This window comes from Scyliorhinus torazame, chromosome 18 (genome assembly GCF_047496885.1).
Source record: "Scyliorhinus torazame isolate Kashiwa2021f chromosome 18, sScyTor2.1, whole genome shotgun sequence".
In the NCBI taxonomy this organism is placed as follows: domain Eukaryota; kingdom Metazoa; phylum Chordata; class Chondrichthyes; order Carcharhiniformes; family Scyliorhinidae; genus Scyliorhinus; species Scyliorhinus torazame.
This window is the reverse complement of record NC_092724.1, coordinates 135,546,895-135,573,173: the sequence shown is the minus strand read 5'-3', so window position 1 is coordinate 135,573,173 and position 26,279 is coordinate 135,546,895. Positions and strand designations below refer to the sequence as shown.

At 46.3% G+C, this 26,279-nt stretch overlaps 1 protein-coding gene across 4 annotated transcripts in view; it reads left to right on the top strand.

Annotated features, from left to right (window-relative positions):
* Window positions 1-26,279, top strand: part of sdk2b (sidekick cell adhesion molecule 2b) — a 1,174,030-nt gene that overhangs the window by 1,015,480 nt on the left and 132,271 nt on the right. For all 4 annotated transcript variants that reach the window (XM_072483445.1, XM_072483444.1, XM_072483443.1 and 1 more), the window contains one exon: window positions 422-562. In XM_072483445.1, coding sequence (XP_072339546.1) covers window positions 422-562 — 141 coding nt within the window. The remainder of the gene's footprint in view (window positions 1-421; window positions 563-26,279) is intronic.

Genomic DNA, 26,279 nt, shown 5'->3' with positions numbered 1-26,279 from the left:
TAATCTATTCCTGCAGATTTGTCATCATGCAAATAAAGTAATTTGAATTTACAGAAATAAACATGAACCCAATCAATGAGTGATTGGACAGGCAGGGCTACATGTGTTTTATTTTCCTTCGTTTCCTGAACTGATCCATTGTGCTCATGTAGACATCCAGAGAGTGAACTTTACTGTTGTCAAGAGACAAAGCTCAAATGCAGGGCCAGCAGTATAATGACACAGACATGCAGTAGTCCCTGTGACAGTATAGGCCACCTAATCTTTTACACCTTATTTATTGGGCTGGTTTAGCACAGTGGGTTAAGACAGCTGGCTTGTAATGCAGAACAAGACCAGCAGCGCGGGTTCAATTCCCTTTCCAGCCTCAATTGTGATTTTAAACCTATTTCGATTTCTTCTCACTTTTTGACTCTTGCAGCCCAAAATGCAGCCCCGTTTTATGAGGAGTGGTGGTTCTTAGTGGTCATTGCCTTGGTTGGACTCATCTTTATCCTCCTGTTGGTGTTTGTGCTGATAATCCGCGGACAAAGCAAGAAATATACAAAAAAAACAGATTCAGGTGAGTAAGAGGGAATGTTGGGTCAGCTCACTAGGTTCATGTGAAAGTGGGATTAAAATTGAAGTTAGCAAAGATTCCAAAACTAATCCTTCCTCTTTCGAACAATACCTCAATTTTATTCAACACTATCCCAGCAACACACACAATAGTATATCATCTGAAAACACGCCAAGCAGCTCCACAGAGATTGGGGCACCCTTTAAAGATGGCTCTCCCATCAACAATGAAACCTAACAGTCCCCGACCCCCACCATGAAGGTATTGGGTACTTCCCCACCCCAGCAATCATTGCCGGGAGTGCCCCCACCGACAAACATCACCAGCACTCTCACTCTCTCTCCCCACCTCTCCCGCACTGCCCGGCCACGCACCCCACCCCACATAAATGAACCCCCCTTATGGGGCTCCCACAAGGGCCCACCCCAGCACTGCCTGGAATAATGTTGTCCCCCCCCCAGGGGGCTATGTTAATTTTGTGCTACCGGAGGGAGCCCCTCGACTATTTCTTGTTTTGCCAAGCCTGTTGTACACCTCGATTATCTGACATCACGTCAGCGGGGTTTTTTTTGGGGGGGGGGGATCATGTGGCGGGGGACCAGTTAATAATATTCAAATTCATTAAAATCTAATTAAATGAGGTCTCCACCTTTTGTGGGGAATGAACCTCATGACACCACTGGCGAGGGGTGGGGAAATTTGGGAAACGCGATATGTTCCCCGAGTCACTCCAGATTTTCCACCCGTGCCGCCGTTCTCTCTGATGGCAATTGCGGACTGCAAATTACCCCCAATACAAATAGAGCACGGTGTGAGAAATGGTTATGTCCCACCTATAACTTGGCATTAAATATTCCGAATTTGCATGGTGAATACACGATGTGATGACTGTGACTCAAACGATTTCTGCCACAATGTGCACAAATGTGAAAAAAAATTAATGTTACACAGCGAACAAGGGCAGTTTCCATCCCCAATCACAAGTCCTTCTGGGTACCTTTTCTATGTTACTGTCAAACTACAATTGTAAACAAACTGGCCTGATATATAGGCCGGCTAATCCATTGAGTACTTGGGCTGTCTGGACCAGGATTCCTAGATCTATCCCCAATTTGTACTGAGTTCATTGATTTCAAATAGAATGTCAATAGGACCTCAGTGAATTGCCCAAATATTTGGGGTTGGATAATCAAGCAGGGTTTTTCTTATGGCTCCTGATCATTATCCACTGAACGTTGGAAGTGTGGATAGTAGGGAAGAACAAGTTCAGATTTAGCAGTGTTGGTCCCTGCAGTCAAATAGCTTATCAATATTCACGATTCAGGCTGAAGTTTAAAGCATAAATTAGCAATAATAGAATGCACAACAGACTTTAATCGGGAACGGCCGAATTGTCTTGTAAAACACAAACTTTCACTGCGAGCCAAGATGATGTAATTTGGAAAGGCTCTGCATTGCTGTTCCAGGCACTCAGCCAACCTGAAAACAATCTGGAACAATGACAACATCCCTATAAACAACAACGCTACTTTTGAATATAAAACTTTCTTGACAGATAATTAACATGCGCAGAACTTTGATATTGTTCTGTAGCCTAATTTTTTATCAATATGCCAAGACTGCACGCAGGGCACGAAAAATCTTTCATTAATATTTAATTGTGGCTCCCTAATGGGTGAGTGGCCTTAGGTGGCCAATAGCTGAGCCACATTGGAATATTGCGCACAATTCTGGTTGCCACACTACCAGAAGGATGTGGATGCTTTGGAGAGGGTACAGAAGAGGTTTACCAGGAAGTTGTGGGGTATGGAGGGTATTGGATATGAGGAAAGGTTGGATTGTTTTCACTGCAACGGCAGAGGTTGAGGGCCGACCTGATAGAGCTTTACAAAATTATGAGTGGCATGGACTGAGTGGATAGTCAGGCGCTTTTTCCCAGGGTGGAAAAGACAATTACTCGGGAACGTAGGTTTAAGGTGAGAGGGGGGAAGTTTAGAGGAGATGTGCGAGGCAATTTCTTTCCACCGAGGGTCATGAGTGCCTGGAACGCGCTTCTTCTGGGGAAGGTGGTGGAAGCAGATACAATAGCAACATTTAAGAGGCATCTTGACGAATGCATGAATAGGATGGGAATAGAGGGATACTAACTCTGGAGTGCAGAAGGTTTTAGTTTAGTCGGGCATCATGATCAGCACAGGCCTGGATGGCCAAAGGGCCTGTTCCTGTGCTGTACTGTTCTTTGCACACACACAACAGATTGATTTGGTCTGTGCTTAGTTCAGTGACCTTAAGCTGAGGTAATAGGATGCTGCAATTGACCTTAGTGCCCCTGAGCTAAGGATAGGGAAATTGGTCATGGTTCTCACTCCTGTTTGCTATCCGTTTCAAAGTGCGTGTATTGATATTAGGTGAGGACTGGATCAAGTTCAACTAAGGCCCGACCCATCCACTCTCTTGCTGTCAAGGCTAGCAAATGAGCAATACTTGTAAGGTGAAGGAACTATACCCTAAGTAAGAAATCAACACCCAGGACAGATGGGACATGGAGACATTTTGTAACAGTACAGTATATACATAGCACACAATTAGTTTACTATTTCAGGCAGTCAGAAATGTTAGAAGGAAAGAATTATCATACGCTTTTTAAGTTTTTCTGGATGAAAATGAGATTATATGTATATTCGTTCATCCATTCCATTTGCAAGCACAATTTATCTTGTTTAATAATTGCGAGTGTACTTGTAGTTTCCCAGCCACAGGCCTGAAGGTGAACTTTAACTTTGGGCAAAGGTCAGCTGATAGTATAGGAAATCCATCCTAAATGGAGTTGCTCAAAGGAAACATGCCCTTGTGTGCCAAGAATACATCATCACAATATCAGTGGTGCTGGAATTATATTCGTAGTTCCTGAAAAACCAGTCAACAAATTAACCAAGTGCATTATCAGCCAGCTGCTCTATTTCTGATGCGAACTTGAGACACTGTACCTCTAAAATTTGATTTGTCAGTCAAAACTGGAAAACGTCACATGATTGAATGCGGCTTTGTATATTATTAAATGTCAGATTCCTTTTTCAGTAAAAACAAATCATATGTGATACCTGGTGTACATTGTCAGCTCTACAAGTAGAAGTATAGGCCGGAATTTTATACACTCTCACCAGGCTGGTAGGTGGGGGTCAGGGGACCTGACAAGGCTACCAGGCCCATCATCTACCTACCTCCTCTGGAATTTTACCATTGATAGGTAGGTGTCGAGAAATGCAACCCATTCTTGGGCCATTTAAGGGCCTTCACCTTCTCCCACTGGTATTTTACTCACAGATGGAGTGCCCACACCACCTAGGAAGGCCACCAGGGCATGCATGGCTGTGGGCATCGGAGGATTCTCTCCTCTCCAGGCAGAGACGGACTTGCAATGAAACACACAGCGCTGCAGCACAAGGCCCCAGACAAAGGAGGGGCGGGGGGAGGGGGGGGGGGGGGGCCTACGGAGAGGTGAATGGAGTCATAGAGTCATAGAGGTTTATAGCATGGAAACAGGCCCTTCAGCCCAACGTGTCCATGCCACCCAGTTTCTACCACTAAGCCAGTCCCAATTACCTGCATTTGGCCCATATCCCTCTATACCCATCTTACCCAATAATCTAAATGCTTTTTAAAAGACAAAATTGTACCCGTTTCTACTACTGCCTCTGGAAAAATTGCCCCTCTGGACCCTTTTGTATCTCTCCCCTCTCACCTTAAACCTACGGCCTCTAGTTATAGACTCCCCTATCTTTGGGAAAAGATGTTGACAATCTACCTCATCTATGCCCCTCATTATTTCGTAGACCTCTATAAGATCACCCCAAAGCCTCCTGCACTCCAGGAAAAAAAGTCCTAGTCTATCCAGCCTCTCCTTATAACTTAAACCATCAAGTCCCGGTAGCATCCTAGTAAATCTTTTCTGCACTCTTTCTAGTTTAATAATATCCTTTCTATAATAGGATGACCAGTAATGCACACAGTATTCCAAGTGTGGCCATACTAATGTCTTGTACAACTTCAACAATACTCCCAACTCCTGTATTCAGTGTTCTGATCAATGAACCCAAGCATGCTGAATGCCTTCTTCACCACCCTGTCCACCTGTGACTCCACTTTCAAGGAGCTATTAACCTGTACTCCGAGATCTTGTTGTTCTATAATTCTCTCCAACACCCTAACTGAGTAGGTCCTGCCCAGTTTCGATCTACCAAAATGCATCACCTCACATTTATCTAAATTAAACTCCATCTGCTATTCATCGGCCCACTAGCCCAATTGATCAAGATCCCACTGCAACCTGTATAACCTTCTTCACTGTCCACTATGCCTCCAATCTTGGAGTCATCTGCAAACTTAATAACCATGCCTCCTAAATTCTCTCCAATTCATTAATAAAAATAACAAATAAGAGTGGACCCAGCATTGATCCCTGAGGCACACCGCTGATCACAGGCCTCCAGTTTGAAAAACAACGCTCTACAACCACCCTTCATCTTCTGTCTAGCCAATTTGGTATCCAATTGGCTACCTCACCCTGGATCCTGTGAGATTTAACGTTATGCAACAATCTACCCTGCAGTACCTTGTCAAAGACCTCTCTAAAGTCCATGTAGACAATCTCGACTGCAATGCCCTCATCTCCCTTCTTGGTTACCATTTCAAAAAACTCAATCAAATTCGCGAGACATGATTTACCACTCACAAAGCCATGCTGACTGTCCCTGATCAGTCCTTGCCTCTCTAAATGCTTGTAGAGCCTGGGCGGGATTCTCCGATCGCCGACGCCGTAATCGCGTTTGGTGATCGGCCGGAGAATACCCGATTCCGACCAAATCTGGGGCGGCGCCACTTTCGCGATGCTCCACACCCTCCAAACTGGCGTACGCGCCACGTATCGACGGCCTCGTGACATTGCCTGAGGCCTGCCCCCCGATGCTCCGCCTCGACCGGCTGAGTTTCCAACGGCGTGGGACACGTGTGGTCTCACTCATCGGGAACTCGGTGTGGCGGCTGTGGACTCAGTCTAGCGCCGCCACAGTCTGGGGAGCACTATCGGCGGGCAGGGGGGGGGCCATTATTCGGGGCTGGGGGCACTGTGGGGGTTTGTCCGGGGGGGCGGGAGATGGCCGAAGAGAAGGACTATTTTGCGGGCCGGCTCTGCGAGCCGCTGCTGCTGTGTAGCATGGTGCGGCCGCTGCAGGCCGCCACCGTGCACTTGCACGGCCACGGACTCGGCAAATCTCCGTTGCGTATCGGCAGCGAAGGCCAGGTGCCCTACGCTGACGCCCTGCTAATCTCCAGCAAAATGGGGAACCGGTGGCTGTTTTGCGCCATTTTTTCTGGTGTAACACGCCACTGTTCCCACTGGGACATAGCCCCCGAATCGGAGAATCCAGCCCCCTGTCTCTCAGAATACCTTCTAACAACTTACCTACCACAGACGTGAGGCTCACCAGTCTGTCGTTCCCAGGCTTTTCCCTGTGGCCCTCCTTAAAATGTTGTGATGGGAACACCAATCAGAGCCTTGGTAGTTCTAAATTTCCTGATTTTCTCAAGTGAGCCTATCAACAGGCAATATAGAACAACATCGGTCTCTGATTGGTGGACTCCCCTTTAGAGTTGGAAAACAATTTGCTAGATGTTGAGAGGTGATGGAGACAAGATCTCCTGAAATAGTGTGCAGTTTCTGAACTTTAATTCAGTAAAGTGCAAAGGTTTCTGGCATTCAGACTGGTAGGCAGCCTGAGGCAAAAGTGAGGTCACTGATCTAACATCATGGTGCGAGCCTGCAAAGCCTTCAGGGAAGTGATGTGGTGGAGCTGGCCATCAGCCGTCGATGGGATCATCAGGATGACTCTTGACCTGCAGGCCAGGACTGATAGGGTTGAACAGGCAGCCAATCAAAAAGAACGGGGACCACCAGGCCAGAGAGCCAGCTGCAGCAGCAGCCAGGCTATAGCCAGGACCACACGTGGTTGGCGAGGCTCATTGGCGAGCCACGGCCTCCCAAGTTAGAGGTGAGCAGAGCAGCAGTCGAGAGGTGCGAAGAAGGCCAGACAAGTGCCGGTGTCGTATCTCGGGGAATCGGGGAGCAGTGGCCATCGGGAGCAGGGTAGCTTGACCAGAAGCCAGCCCAGGCAGATTTGAGAATGAGCGAGCTGGGCAGCAACTGATATCTTCTTTCTTCTCGTTGTTCTTGCATGTTGAGTTTACTGCCTTTTTTGCTGCCATTCATTTCACCCTCTCATCGATTGCAGTGTCTTTTATGATACCCGTCCACACAGCTTTCCCAAACATTATTGCCAGCAGCCAGTTAGTCTGGATTTTGGTGGCGAACTCCAGCTTATCCTCACATCAATTCTTTTTACAATTTCTGAAGACTGCCCGTCTACCAATTCATAATCTTTGTCTAATTTGTCACTGCTTTTGAGCAGCTGAGACAATCAGCTGCTTTTGCTAAAGGAGGCTTCACTCGACAGAAGATTCCAAAGACTTATTTGTGAATCGTTGAAGTCAAGACTGATCATCCCCAGTCAACATGAAGAGACGCTATGAATCCGGCAGTCAAAAACACTTGAAGTTGAAGGCGAGGCAGAAGGACAAAGCTCGACTAAAAGACAGCTTGACACTTTTACTTTAAAGGTTTGAAGTATTGTTCAGTGCCCAAACTGCACATTCACCCTCAACAACAACCACCAAATGTTTTGGTGACACCTCTGACGACTTCGACCTTCCAATTTCCGAAGAAAACTCATCACCTGAAAACCTTGAATGTGGTGTGGACTCTGAAATGGCAATGGAGCTACAAGATGAAAGCAAATTACTGCAGATGCTGGAATCTGAAACAAAAACAGAATATACTGGACAACCTCAGCAGGTCTAACAGCATCTGTGGAGAGAAATGTTTTGACAAAGAGTCATCCGGATTCGAAACGTTCGCTCCCTTTTCTCTCAACAGATGCTGTCAGACCTGATGTGTTAGGCAGGTCGGTTCGGTGTGGACTGCACTTGATGCAGCGATGCGAGAAACAGACCTCTAACACTGTAGAAGATCCAACACAGTTTTATTGAACGATATAACTAACATACATATTTAACTGTGGGTCGACACTATACTGAACTGACTGGAGACCTTGTACTAGCCTGACCAGACTTACTAGCTACCGCATGGTGTTTGCACTGTGCTAGCTCGTGGACTCTGACAGTCTCAGTGGCTGGGTCCAGAGAGAGCGGGAAACCTAGTGCCCTCTGGCTTTATAGCGGTGGTGTCCTATCTGGTGATTGGCTGCACTGTGCTGTGAGCCTACTGGTCAGCCTGTGTGTCAATCACTGCCTGTCTGCACTTCATTATATACATGCGTGGAAATTATGACAAGACCTGCTGAGAAGGAACGACAGGATACTGTTCAAGCTCATTGTTCTTCTGCTGCTGGAGTGAGAGAAGAGACCTACCCTGAAGACATTGCCTTATGGCCAAAATCTGTTCCACTGTTTATGATTGAGTATCTTATAATAAATACACCAGAGAACATAGGTAACATGGAAAATTAAGAAAAGAGTTTGAGGTTCGAGGGAAAAGCAGTTCAGAAGTTTTCCTGACTCCGATTTTCTGAGGGTGAAGATAAATGGCATGACAGAAGGGAGAAATTGGTTGATTTTTTACAGAAACCTCGAAGGCAGTCTACTGTTATGGTTGTAATTTATTCCCTGACCCTAGGAGAGGGAAACAATCATTTGTCGACGGGCACACTAACTGGAGAAATGTTGGAAGAAATACTGCTGAACACGAAACTTCCAAAAGTCATATTAAGGCTAAGTGTGCATTCGTTCAAAGATGTAAATTATCATAGATTATCAGAGAATTTACAGTGCAGAAGGAGGCCATTCGGCCCATCGAGTCTGCATCGGCTCTTGGAAAGAGCACCCTATCCAAGGTCAACACCTCCACCCTATCCCCATAACCCAGTAACCCCACCCAACACGAAGGGCAATTTATCAGGGCCAATCCTCCTAACCTGCACATCTTTGGACTGTGGGAGGAAACCGGAGCACCCGAAGGAAACCCACGCACACACGGGGAGGATGTGCAGACTCCGCACAGACAGTGACCCAAGCCGGAATCGAACCTAGGACCCTGGAGCTGTGAAGCAATTGTGCTATCCACAATGCTACCGTGCTGCCCCACAATGCTACCGTGCTGCCCCTATCTGGAAGAATTGATTCTGTGTTATCATTATCAGTTTGAAAAGGAAAGTTCTTTTTTGGAGGCAAGTGCTGTGACATGTTGTTGCCAAAGTCAAACTGCTGCCTTCCTTGGGACTTCCTTGAAGAGGACATGATGAGTCATCAGTGTCATATCAAAGAGGTAATTTTTTTCGCCTGCCTTGAATATCTCAGTGAATTTAGTGAGCTTTTCAGAGACCATTTGAAAGTTACCAATATTGTGACTCAGGGAAGACCAACTTTTTAAACAACAGAACACACAACAGCTTCAGTCTAAAGACAGAGAGAGCTGGATTCTCCATTTCAGCGGCTAAGTGCCGGCTAAAACGGAGAATTCGCGGGTGTTTTACGATGCCAAAATCGGCACCGACCGTTCACCGATTCCAGGACCGGTGAGGGGCTAGCAGCAGTGCCAGTGAAACTCCCGGCTCATGCACCAAAAATGGCCGGGTCCGTGGCCGAGCATGTGCACGGCGACGACCAGCAGCGGTCCCGCTATTATAAGATACGTGACCGGCGATGGTGAAGTTGTCGAACAATTTCTCTGTTATATCCAGCTACAATCCCACATTTCTGAGTGCCTGAAGAAAAACGTTTTGGATATAATTTAAACTTTAGGTTTGGGCATCAAAAATTGTTGAGCTTTGATAATGCCGCAAATATGGCAGGAAAATATTCATGTCTACAAGCAAGACTGAACAATGCAAGTCCCTGTGCATTATTCATCCCATGTTCTAGTCACTCCTTGAATTTAATCTGTAACCTAGCAGCTGAATCATGTGAGGCAGCCGTACTTTTTTTGACTTTTTTCAAAACTTGTATGCCTTCTTTTTGGTTTCCACACATTGGTGGAATATGCTGCAATCACGCTTTTGAAAGTCAAAAGAATTTGTGACACCAGGTGGTCCGCTCATGCAGATGCTGTTCTGGCTTGAGACTGAACTTTGTTCACATAAATGAATGTGATGTGATAGCTTAAGGAAAACCCTTGGAGAAGTTTGAAAAGTACAAAATTGCAGTTTTTACTGTTTTGTTGAACTGTTTACTTCAAATAATTAATGCTGTCAGCAAATCGCTGCAAAATGTTGATACAACTTTATTGAATGCTTCACAATTGTTAGCCTCAGTTGGAAGTTTTGTAATGGAAGTTCGAAATGATGAAACATCAGTGGAAGCAGAGGAACACTTTTAAAGGGAAAGAGAAGATCATTTTTGAGACTGTAAATGTTATTTGTGACACAATAACGGTGCGATTGCAGAGTAGATGTGAATCTCTGAAGAAAACAGTTTAATTATTTTGCGTACTTTTCGCCAAAAGTTTGGATGCGAATGCTAAGAGCCACTGCAATATGAGGTTAATTGAATTCTACCAGGAACAAAGAACAAAGAAAATTTCAGCACAGGAAACGGCCCTTCGGCCCTCCCAGCCTGTGCCAGATCAAGATCCTTTATCTAAACCTGTCTTCTATTTTCCAAGGATCTACTTCCCTCTGTTTCCCGCCCGTTCATATATCTGTCTAGATGCATCTTAAATGATGCTATCGTGCCCGCCTCTACCACCTCCGCTGGCAAAGCATTCCAGGCACCCACCACCCTCTGCGTAAAAAACTTTCCACCAAATCTCCCTTAAACTTTCCCCCTCTCACCTTGAAATCGTGGCCCCTTGTAATTGACACCCCCACTCTTGGAAAAAGCTTGTTCCTATCCATCCTGTCCATACCTCTCATAATTTTGTAGACCTCAATCAGGTCCTTCCTCAACCTCCGTCTTCCCAACGAAAACAATCCTAATCTACTCAACCTTTCTTCATAACTAGCACCCTCCATATCAGGCAACATCCTGGTGAACCTCCTCTGCACCCTCTCTAAAGCATCCACATCCTTCTGGTAATGTGGCGACCAGAACTGCACGCAGTATACCAAATGTGGCCTAACCAAAGTCCTATACAACTGTAACATGACCTGCTGACTCTTGTACTCAATACCCCGTCCGATGAAGGCAAGCATGCTGTCTGCCTTCTTGACCACTCTATCGGCCTGCGTTGCCACCTTCAGGGTACAATGGGCCTGAACTCCCAGATCTCTCTGTACATCAATTTTCCCCAGGACTCTTCCATTGACCGTATAGTCCGCTCTTGAATTAGATCTTCCAAAATGCATCACCTCGCATTTGCCTGGATTGAACTCCATCTGCCATTTCTCTGCCCAACCCTCCAATCTATCTATATTTTGCTGTATTATCTGACAGTCCTCCTCGCTATCTGCAACTCCACCAATCTTAGTATCATCTGCAAACTTGCTAATCAGACCACCTATACTTTCGTCCAGATCATTTATGTATATCACAAACAACAGTGGTCCGAGCACGGATCCCTGTGGAACACCACTAGTCACCTTTCTTCATTTTGAGACACTCCTTTCCACCACTACTCTCTGTCTCCTGTGGCCCAGCCAGTTCTTTATCCATCTAGATAGTACACCCTGAACCCCATACGACTTCACTTTTTCCATCAACCTGCCATGGGAAACTTTATCAAACGCCTTACTGAAGTCCATGTATATGACATCTACAGCCCTTCCCTCATCAATTAACTTTGTCACTTCCTCAAAGAATTCTATTAGGTTTGTAAGACATGACCTTCCCTGCACAAAACCATGCTGCCTATCACTGAGGACATAGACACAAATCTTTTTGAAGGTGAACAGAAATGGGGCAAACGCCCCTTACAATAATAAAAACAAGCCAAACCGCCCCCCCCCCCTTCTCCCCCCTGGGTTGCTGCTGCTCTTGACCTCCACCTAACGCTCCGTGAGAAAGTCTAGGAACGGTTGCCACCGCCTGGAGAACCCCTGCACAGACCCTCACAAGGCAAACTTTATCCTCTCTAACCTGATGAACCCTGCCATGTTATTAATCCAAGCCTCCGTGCTTGGGGATTTCGCATCCCTCCACATTAGTAGGATCCTCCTCCGGGCTACCAAGGACGCAAAAGCTCCTGTACTCCCGGCTCATCTGATACCCCGAATATTCCTATCACCCAGCTCGGTTTTACCCGAGTGTCCAAGACTTTGGACATAGCCTTTGTGATGCCCTTCCAGAACCCTCTAGCGCTGGGCATGCCCAGAACATATGGGCGTGATTTGCTGGGCTCCCCGAGCACCTCATGCATCTGCTGAAGATCTTTTTAACAATAGCTGTCACAAATGCTTCCAGTGAATGTTCTTTCTCTGTATTGAAAAGAGTGAGAAATGATCTGCGAAGTACAATGAGTCAGGAACATTTGACAAGTTCAGCAATACGGACAACTGAAAATGCATCCTTACAAGAATTTACCTACAATGGTATGATTGATGATTTTGTGAAGAAAAATTGCAGAAGAGGATCCATCTATGTTGTCATGGATTGCAAACTAATGAAGCAAGAAAATCTAAAAAATTTACCCCTCTACTGTGTTCTCCATTCTAAATTCTGTTTTTCAAAAGAGGACGTATGCTGGTCTGATATTATGGCTGGTGGTCACATGCAGACAATTCATAAGCTCATAAGATATATGAGCAGAATTAAGCCATCTGGCCCACGTGTCTGCTCTGCCATTCTGATATTTTCCTCATCTGCTACTTACAGTGTTACAGACCAAGAGCTGAATTGCAAAATCAGCCAGACCATCTCCTCTGTAGAGCACATGACCTAGGAGCAGACGGCAATTTAGCCTCCCGAGCCTAAACACCCTCAATATGATCATGGCTGATCCCATCCTGCCCTCAACTCCACCGTCCTGCCCATTCTCCATAACCCTTCAACCCATTACCAATTAAAAATCTGTCTAAGTCCTCCTTAAAGTTACTCACTGTTCCTGCACTCTGGGGGAGCGAATTCCACAGATTCACAACCCTTTGGGAGAAGTAGATTTTCCTCAAATCTGTTTTAAATTTGCTACCTCTTATTCCAAGTTTATGACCTTTAATTTTAGAATGCCCCACACGAGGAAGCACCAGCTCCACATCTACTTTATCCATACCTCAATTTGATCTCACCTCATTCTTCTAAACTCTACAGAGTATAGGCCTAAACTGTTCAATCTCTCCTCATATGACAAACCCCTCATCTCTGGAATCAATCTAATGAACCTCCTGTGAACTGCCTCCAATGCCACTACATCTTTCCTCAAATAAGGGGACCAAAACTGTGCACAATACTCCAGGTGCAGTTTTACCAATGCTGTGTATAGTTGCAACAACACTTCCTTACCTTTATACTCAATTCCTTTTGCTATAAATGCCTACCTTCCATTTGCTTTCCTTACTATCTGCTGCACCTGCATACTCGTTTTGTGTGACTCATGCTCAAGGACACCCCGATCCCTCTACATCGGAGCACCCCAAAGTCTCTCCCCATTTAGATAACAAGTTGCCTTTCCCTTTTTTCATCCAAAATGCATGACCTCACACTTAACCACGTTAAACTCCATCTGCCACATTTTGGCCCACTCTCCTAACCTATCTATATCCATTCATAAGGTTCCTGTTTCCTCGTTACAATTTACTGTCCTACTTATTTTGTGCAATCTGTGAATTTGGCCATAGAACATTCTCTCCCTGTATCCAAGGCGTTAATATAGATTGTAAATAACTGGGGCCCAAGGACCGAACCCTGTGTCACCCCACTAGTTACATTTTGCCATCCAGAAAAAGATCCATTTATCCCGATTCTCTGAATCCTATCCGTCAGCCAGTCTTCTATCCAAGCTAATAAATTACCCCTAATCCCATGTGATCTCACCTTGTGAATTAACCTTCTGTGCGGCACCTTCCGGAAGTCCAGATATACTTCATCTACAGGATCCCCATTATCCACATTGCTCGTTACATCTTCGAAGAACTCAAGCAAATTAGTCAAACATGATTTGTCCTTCATAAAACCATGCTGATGGATAGTGCTTAGGCATTCCAAATGTCCTGATATTACGTCCTTGATAATTGTATCCAACAATTGTTATTCTAACTGGTCTGTAATTTCTCACATTCTGCCTCACTCCCTTTTTGAATAAAGGTGTTACTTTAGCATTTTTAATTAGTTATAACTGGTGAGTAACCGCCATCCCCCATCACTCTTTACTAGCCTTCAGAAAGTGTCTTCTTACTCTTCTGGACAATTGAAGTGCAGAATCCTGCCAGGCAGTTGCCAGAAACGCCCCTGATATTACACTTGGACTGAACATTCCACTTCATTGGAGCATTTTCTCTTGCACTGGACTTTTTCTGGCGCGTTCTGTCCTGCACTGGCCTGCAATGCTGCAGTCATATCATCAGCTGCTTTGTCCACCCTGTTGCTCATCAGCCAGTTTATGTTTTCTGGCCTCAAGACACAGAGGTGGCAGTATTGACCATCTCTACTATCGTGCTGACAACAAGTAGGCTGCAATAAAATTTATCAATTTTAAAAAAAATATTTTTATTCTCCTTTTTGACATTTCTGCCAAATTTACACCCACCAACATTAAACAATAATGAGCAACAAATATGTCAATCCCCATAACAATAACAACGATCCCGTCTTCCCCCAAACATTAGCCCGCATGTTTACATAATCAAATGACAAAAAGGAATCAGGGATTACCCACAATCACCCTTAATACACACAGCCCCCCTCCCCCCAACCCTCCCACCCATCCCCCCCAACTAATGTTCGATGTTATCCAGTTCTTGAAAGTGCAGAATAAATAATGCCCATGAATTGTAGAACCCCTCCGAGCTTCCCCTCAGTTCAAACTTAACCTTCTCAGGAGTCAAGAATTCCAACAGGTCCCCCCGCCACGCCAGGGCACTGGGTGGAAAAGCTGCTCTGCATCCCAACAGGATCCACCCATACTTCGTTTCCAGCTCCTTCAATCCTGCCAATCCAAGACCTCTAAGAAACAAATCTTTTAGCGTCTTAATTCCCTTCTCTTCCCATTTCCGATAAATTTCCACTCAAATCTGTGGTTCACCCGAATCGGCATTTCCCTTGACCCTGCCCCCAACCCAAAGTGTTGGCAAAACTGCCTCCAAATTCTCAATGAAGCTATTATTACCGGACTCCCTGAGTATTTCCCCGGAGCAATCGGGAGCGGCGCTGTTGCTAGTGCTTTCAATCCCGACCCCCTGCACAAACTCTCCTCCATTCTGACCCACTGGGAATCAACCCCTCTGACCCAGCTCCGCACCTTCTCCACATTCGCCGCCCAGCAGTAGTACATCAGGTTCGGAAGACCCAAACCCCCTGCCTGCCTTCCCCCCTGTAGCAGCACCTTTCTCATTCTCGCCACATTCCCTCCCCATATGAACGAGGTAATAAAATGTATCAATTAGTGCAGGCCTGTTGTCATAAATTAAAGAGCAGTACAGCGGTCTGGGTTTCTGTGCCATGCAATGTGTGAGCTAAGGGTGGGCAGGAGACCATTGATGTCATTCGGGGTTAAATTTGGTGGCATCTTTCCGGTCCTTTTCGGCCAGGAGTCACCACCTTGGTGAAAACCCCCAGCCACAGGGTACTCATTCCACTAGCATTGTGATGTAATGTTGAGTATTAAAACAAGAAATTAAATATTTGCTGCAGGAACTTTGAAAAAAAATCACTTGGACATATAGCCCACACAAATCTACTTGTTAGCTAAAATCTCAGCACAAAAGTTGTTTTTTCTCACTATTTTTTTGTGCCCCCTCATAACCAACCCTTCAACTAATGGAAACAGCTGTGCATGCCACTCATAATTGGGGCCGGCGCGGTTAGACGGCGGTTTGCGATTCTCTGCCCCCTCCAAACCACCTTGCAGTCGCAAGGCCGTTGGCACTTCATCGGCCGGCCCAATGGCGATGCTTTGCCCCTGATGGGGGGGTGTCCAGCGCCGCCACACTCGGCCGGGATCCGTGCCGCTTGGCGGGGGGAGCAGCTGCTAGGGCGGAGGGACTGGTGGGAGATGGCCAGGGGGTGGGCTGTGGGGTTGGGGTTTACAGGTTAGGTTACACACACACAGCCGGCGCCATGTTATACGGCACGACTGGTGCAGGTCGTCAGCATTGCTCATGCGCGGCCCAGCACCCGGCAATTCTCAGCCCAAAATTCTCAATTTTCGGCGCGATCCATGGGTCTTTCACGCGGCGCCGATGCTAGTCCCTCACCCGTACCGGAATTGGTGAGGGGTTCGCGCTGATTTTCCTGACGTGAACCTCCTGCAGATTCTGCATTCGAGCCGCAGAAATGGAGAATCCCGCCCGGTATCTTTCAGATGAGCTACTTAACCAAGTGGATGTAAAAGATCTCACAGCACTATCAAAAGTTCAAAGAGCAAGAGTGTTATTCCTGCTGTCTTGGCCAATATGTATCTCTTAATATTTATCCCTTAATTAACATTTAAAAAAATAATTTTGTCTTCATCACATTAGGCCGTAACGTCTGAGCTTCCCAGCATCAGATTTGGGGGGGTACCCCAATGATGCGCTGGGAAATCCCTCTCGGAAATTCAAAGGTAAGGGTTTGTGTGGCAATTTCCCAGAATCGCAAACTTCCTCTGGGAAATTGCCTGCACTGGGAACCATCTGAAAATATGATTTAAATCACAAACTTTGGATGGTTTTGGCTGTTGTACACAAATAGTTACCTAGAAAAAGTTAGACAAGCTAAAACCTCTTCGAACTTTTCGATATGATGTGGAGATGCCGGCGTTGGACTGGGGTGAGCACAGTAAGAAATCTTACAACACCAGGTTAAAGTCCAACAGGTTTGTTTCGATGTCACTAGCTTTCGGAGCGCTGCTCCTTCCTCAGGTGAATAAGGAAGGAACAGCGCCTCGAAAGCTAGTGACATCGAAACAAACCTGTTGGACTTTAACCTGGTGTTGTGAGACTTCTTCCTGAACTTTTCGGTAACCAGCGTAAAGACACAGACCAGCGCCCCACCCCATCACAAGACTGCCCCCAACCCCTCCAGGGGACTCCCCAACCCTCTGAATATCCCTCCCCTTGGGACTTCCCCTCCCCCCAGAACCCCAACTACTGCCCCCTGATGGGACACCCCCCGCCCCCACCCATCCTCGGCCTCCAACTCCTCCCCCCCCCTCCACATCCTATCCACTTACCTTGGATACCTACCTTCTCCCTGGCCTGTCAATTTCAATGAACATTTAAACTTGCCTGGTTTACAGAAGCTAATGCCATAAATCTAACTGTGTGACATGGGGCCTCATGGACTGTTGCGCTGCCTGGAATATCACACAGCCTGAGTCGGTGCTGATTGCCATTCTGAGGAAGTTACTGTTCATTGCTATTCGTGGGAGCATTTATTACAATTTAACAGGACTACACCTCTGAAGTACTTCATTGACTGCAGTGCTTTGGGACAGTCTGAGATTGTGGAAGTGCTATATAAATGCAAATCATTTTTAAAATTGGAGAAGTCATTTTGTGTGAATCTGGTGACCTGACAGTTTTGGAGTACCTACCAGATTGAGAACGCCAATGCTTATGATACCCCATTGATCTTCCGTGGTATACTTGTAACAACACTCCAGCAAACTGGGAAAGGAACATTTCTGATTCTCTAGTGATTTGGTATGGTTATACTTAAATCCCTGCAAGTTCTGCTTGTAATTCTCTGACAATGTTGGCTTTGGTACAGTTACAACTCCTTTGTGAAGATGTACATTTCGTAGAGTTGAACAGTGACATGTTTTAGCTTCCATGCCGTTTTTATCAGGGGATCTCTCCAACTCCCTGGTATCTAATAGTGAAAAAATTGAACTTGTTTTCTGATTATATATTGTGGAAGCCTGTTCACATAACACATTTTATCAATTCTATACACATGTGCGCACTGAGACAGATTGCATCACTGTCACTTCAAAATTGCCTTTTCATTCAAACAACATGCAAAAAAAATTTCCAAAGGTATTGCCATCAACCATCAGGAAGCACAGTCCAAACTGTTCTCTATTGGCTAAAGTCCTTTTAAGCTGATCATCTTATTTACATGTAACAAATCCGTCTATCGGCAACTCAGTTCTAATATATTGCAAATTCACATCTTATCCAAATTCAGCAATGGCAACGTTTTATCTATAATTGTAAATAAGAAATGTGCTGTCTGGAAGGTATTTTCTTCTTGCTTAATTGTAGCTTGATGTTGATGAGGACGTCAGCCATCTGCTAAATGTGAGGGTTTGTAGGATGAGCATTGCAGGACCGTCTTTGAATGACTGAGGAAACGCTTCTCATTTACAGCAAAGGATGCCGGATTAAATTCAACTTGTGCCATCTGTAACCAAACTGATACATGCAACCCATTCGTACCTTAGGAGAGGAAATGGCCTTTAGGTACAGGCTCTTGTTTGTAGCAAGGGAAGTCGAAGCAAGCAAAAAAAACAAATCATAAATCTGGGACAGCTGTTTAAAACGATGTTTCTGCCGAACTGTGGCGAACTCTGATTGTTTATTCAAAGATTGGTCTTGAGAAATATTCTAACCATTTTCTGGTTCTATATTTATAAATCAACTATTTTTTGAACATGTTGTTTGAATGAAAAGGCAATTTTGAAATGACAGTGATTAAATCTGTCTCAGTGTGCACATGTGTCTAGCATTGCTAAAATGTGTTACGTGAACAGGCTTCCACAATATATAATCAAAAACCAAGTTTATCAGTTACAAACATGCTAATAATCACCACAGAAGAAGATATACTTGTATCTCATGGGCCTCAGTTAATGAGTTAAGAGCAGATTTTGGCCTGATATATTATTTGCTGTCAAGGGAAGTAAGCTTGAATGTGATAGTCCCAAGCTCCATTTTTAAGTGTCAGTCACATTTTTGGCAGCATATGTTTAATTTAGGACACAATAGATAGTTACAGGAATAGACAATGCATAACATGTTTCCCACATGCTATATTTAACAAAAGTGTAGTGGAAATCATGCTTCCAACATGAGCACTCTTAACTCTTTGGTAGAAAGATATAGGACACGATTTAATTTTTAAAAACAGATCCCGTTTTGGGCAGGATTAGCAAGCATCAGGAACAACCCCACTAACATATGGGACTCTGTTATTTTTTCGGGCCTCAGTGGGTAATGCCTGAGGCTGCACTCAGTCGTATTTCCTGCACTGAGGCGCTCCACTCGCCACTGCAGGAAGAGATTGAGGTGCCACTTTTAAATTACACCCCGATCACTCTCTGCCACCCCCACCCGCAACGCGACCCCCTAAATGTCCCAACTCACCTTCTGGGGGGTCCTCGACCCCGCTATGGGGCTCTGTTATCAAAGTGCAACAATGTTCAGCTTTTCTACATAGATCATCTTGCACTCTGAGATGCTTCAATACAATCAAAAAACATTACAGACATTTCAGAATGGTCATTATAAATGGTGCAATGCTATTTAAATTGTCTACATCCATCATGTTGCATTTTGTTGTGCTTCAATACAATTATGATACATGTAGTATTTACTGTATGCATTCAATATGAGTTATACAGCCCAAGGGACTCTATGCAATTTCGAGCCCCTACGGTGCACTATGGCTGAAAGGTCTTGAGACAGCGGCCTTTCTCCATTGTGCCCCTAGGTGGCTGCCCCAAGCTTTAGTGCATCCTTCAGCACATAGTCCTGAGCTTTGAAATGTGTCAGTGTGTAACACTCGGTCAAGTAATCTCAACATGTTATGGGAAAACGAAAGGGCATCTTTCACCGAGTTAATGAATCTCCAGCAGCAGCTGATGGTTGTCTCAGTGTGCATCCCTAGTAACACTGTATACAGCACAGGGTCCTGCATCACAGAACTGCTCTGGATGAGCCTCAACAAAAACCACCTCACCTCTGTCTACACCTTCTCTGCGAAGGCACATTCCACAAGGAGGTGGACAATGGTCTCTTCCCCATCACAGGCATGTCGAGGGCAATTTGGGACAGGGTGAGACTCCAGGCATATAGAAAGGACCTACCGGGGAGGGCTTTCCTCACCTCGAATCAAGCTGCATCTTGGTGCGTGTTTCAAAATTCTGATGATGAAACATTCTGCCAAATGACTTTGACAGTCTGCACAGGGAACCATCCGACAGGATCCACCATCTCCTTTTCACCGGGCCACTAGGATGTTATATGCAGACCAGTGCCGGATGGACTTTGATCAAAGGTGTTCTCTGCATAAATTTCTTCACGAGGGAGAGGTAGTACAGCCCAGTGCAACTACTTGGAGCATTCCACGGCATCGTGGCCAAGACCCACTCTTCGCAGCACCGGGGACAGGTAGAACCTCAGCACAGAGTGATACATCATAGAATTTACAGTGCAGAAGGAGGCCATTCGGCCCATCGAGTCTGCACAGGTCCATGGAAAGATCACCCTATCTAAGCCCACCCTCCACCCTTTCCCTGTAACCCAATAACCCTATCTAATCTTTTTGGACACTTAGGGCAATTTAGCATGGCCAACCCACCTAATCTTTGGACTGTGGGAGGAAACCGGAGCACCCGGAAGAAACCCACGCAGACACGGGGAGAACATGCAGACTCCGCACAGACAGTGACCCAAGCAGGGAATTTAACCCGGGATCCTGGAGCTGTGAAGCAATTGTGCTACCGTGCCGCCCTGGGGCAGAATTCTCCCAAGCCAACATGTTTGATGGCAGGCGTGGGGGGAGAATATGACAGGAGGCCCAGAAATCAGTTTTTACGCCTTGTGAATTTACAGCTGGCTCTTCCACTGGTGACTGCCAGATGAAGATGAAGCCCAACCCCACACGTCAGCTTGAAACACGTTTCGAAGAACATGGCATGCAGATGTCGGGAATCAGAAGATCAATGTAGCGTGGAGGCACCCTACACCCCTGAAACCTGGAACATCACCGTAGTGGGTTGAGGGAGCATCTACAGGTGGACCTTATTCAATGCCCTAGAAGGGAGTCCATCTTCCAGCCTCAGAATGTTCCTGGAGAACCACCTTCACTTTCAGGTGGTCCACTTTCTTTCTTCAATCGTGCTGCCTTTTCAATATGGCATCCGGTCATGACGATGGAATACACGACATCCAAGCCAGTCCCACAACTGAATACAGCATAAAACACCCAGGTACATAACTAATAAGGTTCGGACAGGAGCCTCTGCAGCGGGATACTCTCCACGTTCCCGCCCCACCATAGGACAGTCTGAAATTGAGAGAATTCTGGCTCGGCGTTTGCGTACCTAGGGTCTACGTACAGCTTGATGCAGCCACACTAAAAGATGCCTATCAGGATAAGGGTGATGTTGGGCATGTATTTTTCCCATTTATCTAAAGGTTATATTGTGTCCGTGGGAACTGGTTCATTTTTGTCATCCAGATAAAACAGAAGATGGCTCAAGTGGTCACCACAGCGAGGAGTGAGGATTGGCCAGACCTGCACCATGTACAGCAACACCGGGAGTGCTGCACACCTGATGACTATGTTCTTATCTGCAATGGAGAGGGAACATTGCTCCCACATGCCCAGTTTTTGTTTCACTATTGCCACTCTCTCCTTCCAGTTTCTAACACATTGCCCTGGTCCCTTCAAACCACATCCCCAGCACCTTCAGGCAGTTTGACCTGACGGTGAAGGGGACAAGGGATGGGTCAGTCTAGTTCCCAAAGAACATGGGCTCGCTCTTGTCACGATTTACCTTTGCACCCAAGGCCAGTTTGAACTGACCACAGATGTTGATCAGCCTACGCACCAATGACAGATCCAAGCAGAAGATGGTGACATCATCCATATACAGTGAGCCTTTGACCTAAGTGCCTCCGCGGATTGGGATCATCGCTCCTCTCATACTGGAGTCCTTCCTGATGGACTCGGCAAATGGTTCTTTGCAACACGAACAGGACAGGAGAGATAGGGCAGTTCTGCCTGCCTCCAGATTTCATTGAAAGCGTTATGATTTCCATCCATTGATTGAAATTGCGCTAATGATTGTGTAGGGCAGTTGGATCCAATTATGGATTCCATCTCAGACCCCATTTGGGAAAGCACATCTATCATGTAGGTGTGTGTTATTCTGTCAAAGGTATTCTGCTGGTCCAAGCTGATGAGCCAGGTGTCCACACCCCTGTCCTGCACGTAGGCAATGATCCCTGAGTGGCACAGGGCTATCCGAGATCTTCCTGCGGATACAACGCAGGTTTGGTCAGGGTGGTTCACCAACTCCAGAGCACACCTGACCCGATTGGTGACTACCTTGGACAAAATTTTATAGTCCGCATTCAACAGTGAAATAGGTCATCAATTCCTAATTTCCTCCCTTTTCCCCTTCTGCTTGTAAATTATGGTGATGAGACTTTTCCGCATTGATTCTGACATGCTTCCCATTAGAAGCACACTCCCATATACTTCCAGTAGGTCTGGAATCCAGTCCAATAAAGCCAAATACAACTCGGCCAGTAAGCCATCGCTTCTGGGAGTTTTACCCTTCTCAAAGGACTTCAATTTTTTTGCAAAAATTAATTACGTTTTTAAATGGCCATCACAGTGCAATAATGTTCAGGTTTTCAAGATAGATCATGTTGCACTCTGAGATGCAGCACGGTAGCATAGTGGTTAGCACACTTGCTTCACAGCGCCTGGGTACCAGGTTCGATTCTCGGCTTGGGTCACTGTCTGTGCTGAGTCTGCACATTCTCCCCGTGTGCGCTTGGGTTTCCTCCGGGTGCTCCGGTTTCCTCCCACAGTCCAAAGACGTGCAGGTTAGGTGGATTGGCCATGCTAAATTGCCCTTAGTGTCCAAAGCAGGGTTCGAGCAGGTAACCAACAATCCGCTGTCGAGTGCCCCAGCAGCCCATAATTCACCCATACCCACCATCACAGCTTCCAAAGTCAGATTGGCCTGCCTGAAAGTGAACCCTCGGAAGGCGACGGACCCGGATGGGATCCCTGGTCGTGCACTCAGAGCCTGCGCGGACCAGCTGACAGAGGTATTCGCGGACATCTTTAACCTGTCCCTACTCCACTCCGAGGTCCCCACCTGCTTCAAGAAGACCACCATCATACCGGTACCAAAGAAGAACCAGGCAATGTGCCTCAATGACTACTGTCTAGTGGCCCTGACTTCAGTAGTAATGAAGTGCTTCGAGAGGATAATCATGAAGCGCATCACCTCCATACTCCCAGAACACCTTGATCCACTGCAATTCGCATACCGCTGCAACCGGTCCACATCAGACTTCCCTGGCCCTACACTCATCCCTAGAGCATCTCGAAAACAAGGACTCCTACATCAGACTCCTATTTATTGACTACAGCTCCGCCTTCAACACCATAATCCCAGCCAAGCTCATATCAAAGCTCCAAAACCTAGGACTTGGCTCCCCACTCTGCAACTGGATCCTCGATTTTCTGACCAACAGACCACAATCAGTAAGAATGAACAACAACACCTCCTCCACAACAGTCCTCAACACCAGGGCCCCGCAAGGCTGCGTACTTAGCCCCTTACTCTACTCCCTGTACACACACGACTGCGTGGCAAAACTTGGTTCCAACTCCATTTACAAGTTTGCTGACGATACGACCATAGTGGGCCGGATCTTGAATAACGACGAGTCAGAATACAGGCGGGAGATAGAGAACCTAGTGGAGTCGTGTAGCGACAACAATCTCTCCCTCAATGCCAGAAAACTAAAGAGCTGGTCATTGACTTCAGGAAGCAAAGTACTGTACACACCCCTGTCAGCATCAACGGGGCCGCGGTGGAGATTGTTAGCAGTTTCAAATTCCTAGGGGTGCACATCTCCAAAAATCTGTCCTGGTCTACCCACGTCGACGCTACCACCAAGAAAGCACAACAGCGCCTATACTTCCTCAGGAAACTAAGAAAATTCGGTTAGTCCACATTAACCCTGACCAACTTTTACAGATGCACCATAGAAAGCATCCTATCACTGCCTGGTATGGCAACTGCTCAGCCCAGGACCACAAGAAACTTCAGAGAGTCGTGAACACCGCCCAGTCCATCACACAAACCTGCCTCCCATCCATTAACTCCATCTACACCTCCCGCTGCCTGGGGAAAGCAGGCAGCATAATCAAAGATCCCTCCCACCCGGCTTACTCACTCTTCCAACTTCTTCCATAGGGCAGGAGATACAGAAGTCTGAGAACACAAACGAACAGACTCAAAAACAGCTTCTTCCCCACTGTCACCAGACTCCTAAATGACCCTCTTATGGACTGACCTCATTAACACTACACGCTGTATGCTTCACCTGATGCCAGTGCTTATGTAGTTACATTGTATATGTTGTGTTGCCCTATTGTGTATTTTCTTTTATTCCCTTTTCTTACCATGTACTTAATGATCTGTTGAGCTGCTCGCAGAAAAATACTTTTCACTGTACCTCGGTACACGTGACAATAAACAAATCCAACCCAATCCAATCCAAAATTGCCTTTAGTGTTGGGTGGGGTTGCTGGGTTACAGGGATAGGGTGGAGGTGTGGGCTTGGATAGGGTGCTCTTTCCAAGAGCTGGTGCAGAGTCGATGGGCCGAATGGCCTCCTTCTGCACTGTAAATTCTATGATTCTATGCTTCAACACGGTCAAAAAATATTACTGACATTTCAAAATGGTCATTACAAATAGTGCAATGATACTTATGTTGTGCTCTGAGGTGCTTCTGTACAATTGTGATCTGTGCCATATTCATGATGTACATTCAATATGAGTCATACAGCCTGAGTGAGCTTTATACCATTCCCCTGTCCTCAGTTCACTATGGCTGAAAGGTCTTGCACAGCGACATTTCCTCATTGCACCTCTATTGCGGCTGCCCCAGGCTTTAGTGCATTCTTCAGCTCGCAGTCCTGGGCTTTGGAATGTGCCAGTCTGCAATACTCGGTTGGAGACAGCTCTGTGCTGGAAGACCAACAAAATTTTGGTCAGGCCAAAGAGCATCTTTCATCGATTTGACGTTCCTCTAGCAAAAGTAGGTATTTGTTTTGGTGTGTCTGGAAACAGCTCATGGAGTACAGAGTCCTGTACTCCAAGGAGGTTGTTCAGGGTGAACCTCGACTAAAACTACCTCATTTCTCTCCAGACTTTGTTTGCAATGGCACATTCCACATGGAGGTACAATGGGCTCTCCCCCACCACAGCCACCTCAAGGGAAACATGCAGATGGGGTGAGACTCTGGGAATGTAGGAAGGACCTGATGGGGACAGCCTCTCTCACCGCCAGCCAAGCTAGGTCTTGGCATTTATTTGAAAGTTCTTGGTGTTGAAGTATTCTTCTAAATTATCTTTTTTTTAAAATTAGAGTACCCAATTAATTTTTTCCAATTAAGGGGCAATTTTAGCATGGCCAATCCACCTAGCCTGCACATCTTTTGGGTTGTGGGGGCGAAACCCACGCAAACACGGGGAGAATGTGCAAACTCCACACGGACAGTGACCCAGAGCCGGGATCGAACCTGGGACCTCAGCGCCATGAGGCTGCAGGGCTAACCCACTGCGCCACCGTACTGCCTTCTTCCAGATGATCTTGACAGTCTGCTCAGAGAGCCATCCGACAGGGTCCACCATCTCCTCTTCCCATTGGACCTCCAGGATGTTATGTGCAGGCCTATGCCTGATGGACTTGTGGTCTAATGTGTTTCTCTGCATATGGTACAGCACAGTACATCTACTTGGAACATCCCACGGCAACGTAGCCAAACCCATCCTTTACAACATGAGGGACAGCTGTAACCTTAGCACTCGGTAACACTTGGTGTTTGCATACCGAAGATCTATGCACAGCTTGATGAAGCCACACACAAAGGTGGATCAGGATTCGGGTGATGTTGGGCATGTTTTTCTCCCTTTATCCCCCTTTATCTAGAGGTTTGTACATCGCGTCCCTGTGAACACAGTCAATTTTCAACCTTCAGATGAAGAGGAAAATAGCTCAGGTGATCGCCACAGTGCAGGAAGAATGGACCAGACCTGCATCACACACACAAGCACTGAGACTGCCTGATGACCAGGTTCTTACCTGCAATGGTGAAGGAGCGTCGCTCCCACATTCTCAGTTTTTGTTTCATTATAGCTACTCACTCCTTCTAGTTTCTAACACAGACCGTGGTCCCTCCAAACCATATTCCCAGCACCTTCAGGCAATCTGACTTGACGGTGAAGGAGACAAGGGATCAGCCAGCTCAGTTCCCAACGAATACGGCCTCCCTCCCGCCACCCAAGCCCATCTTAGCACCTGAGGCCAGTTCGAACTAGTCACGGATGTTGATCAGCCTGCGCACCAACAGAGGGTTTGAGCAGAAGACAGTCCATGTGCAGGGAGGCTTTGACCTGAGTGCCTCCGCTACCCGGGATCGTCATTCATCACTGCTGACATTGGCTGATTCAACACAGGGATCTTACAAATTTGTATGCTGCACTGCCATGGGGCTAAAGCTTTTATTCACCTAACTGTCAGGGCTGCTATAATTTACTT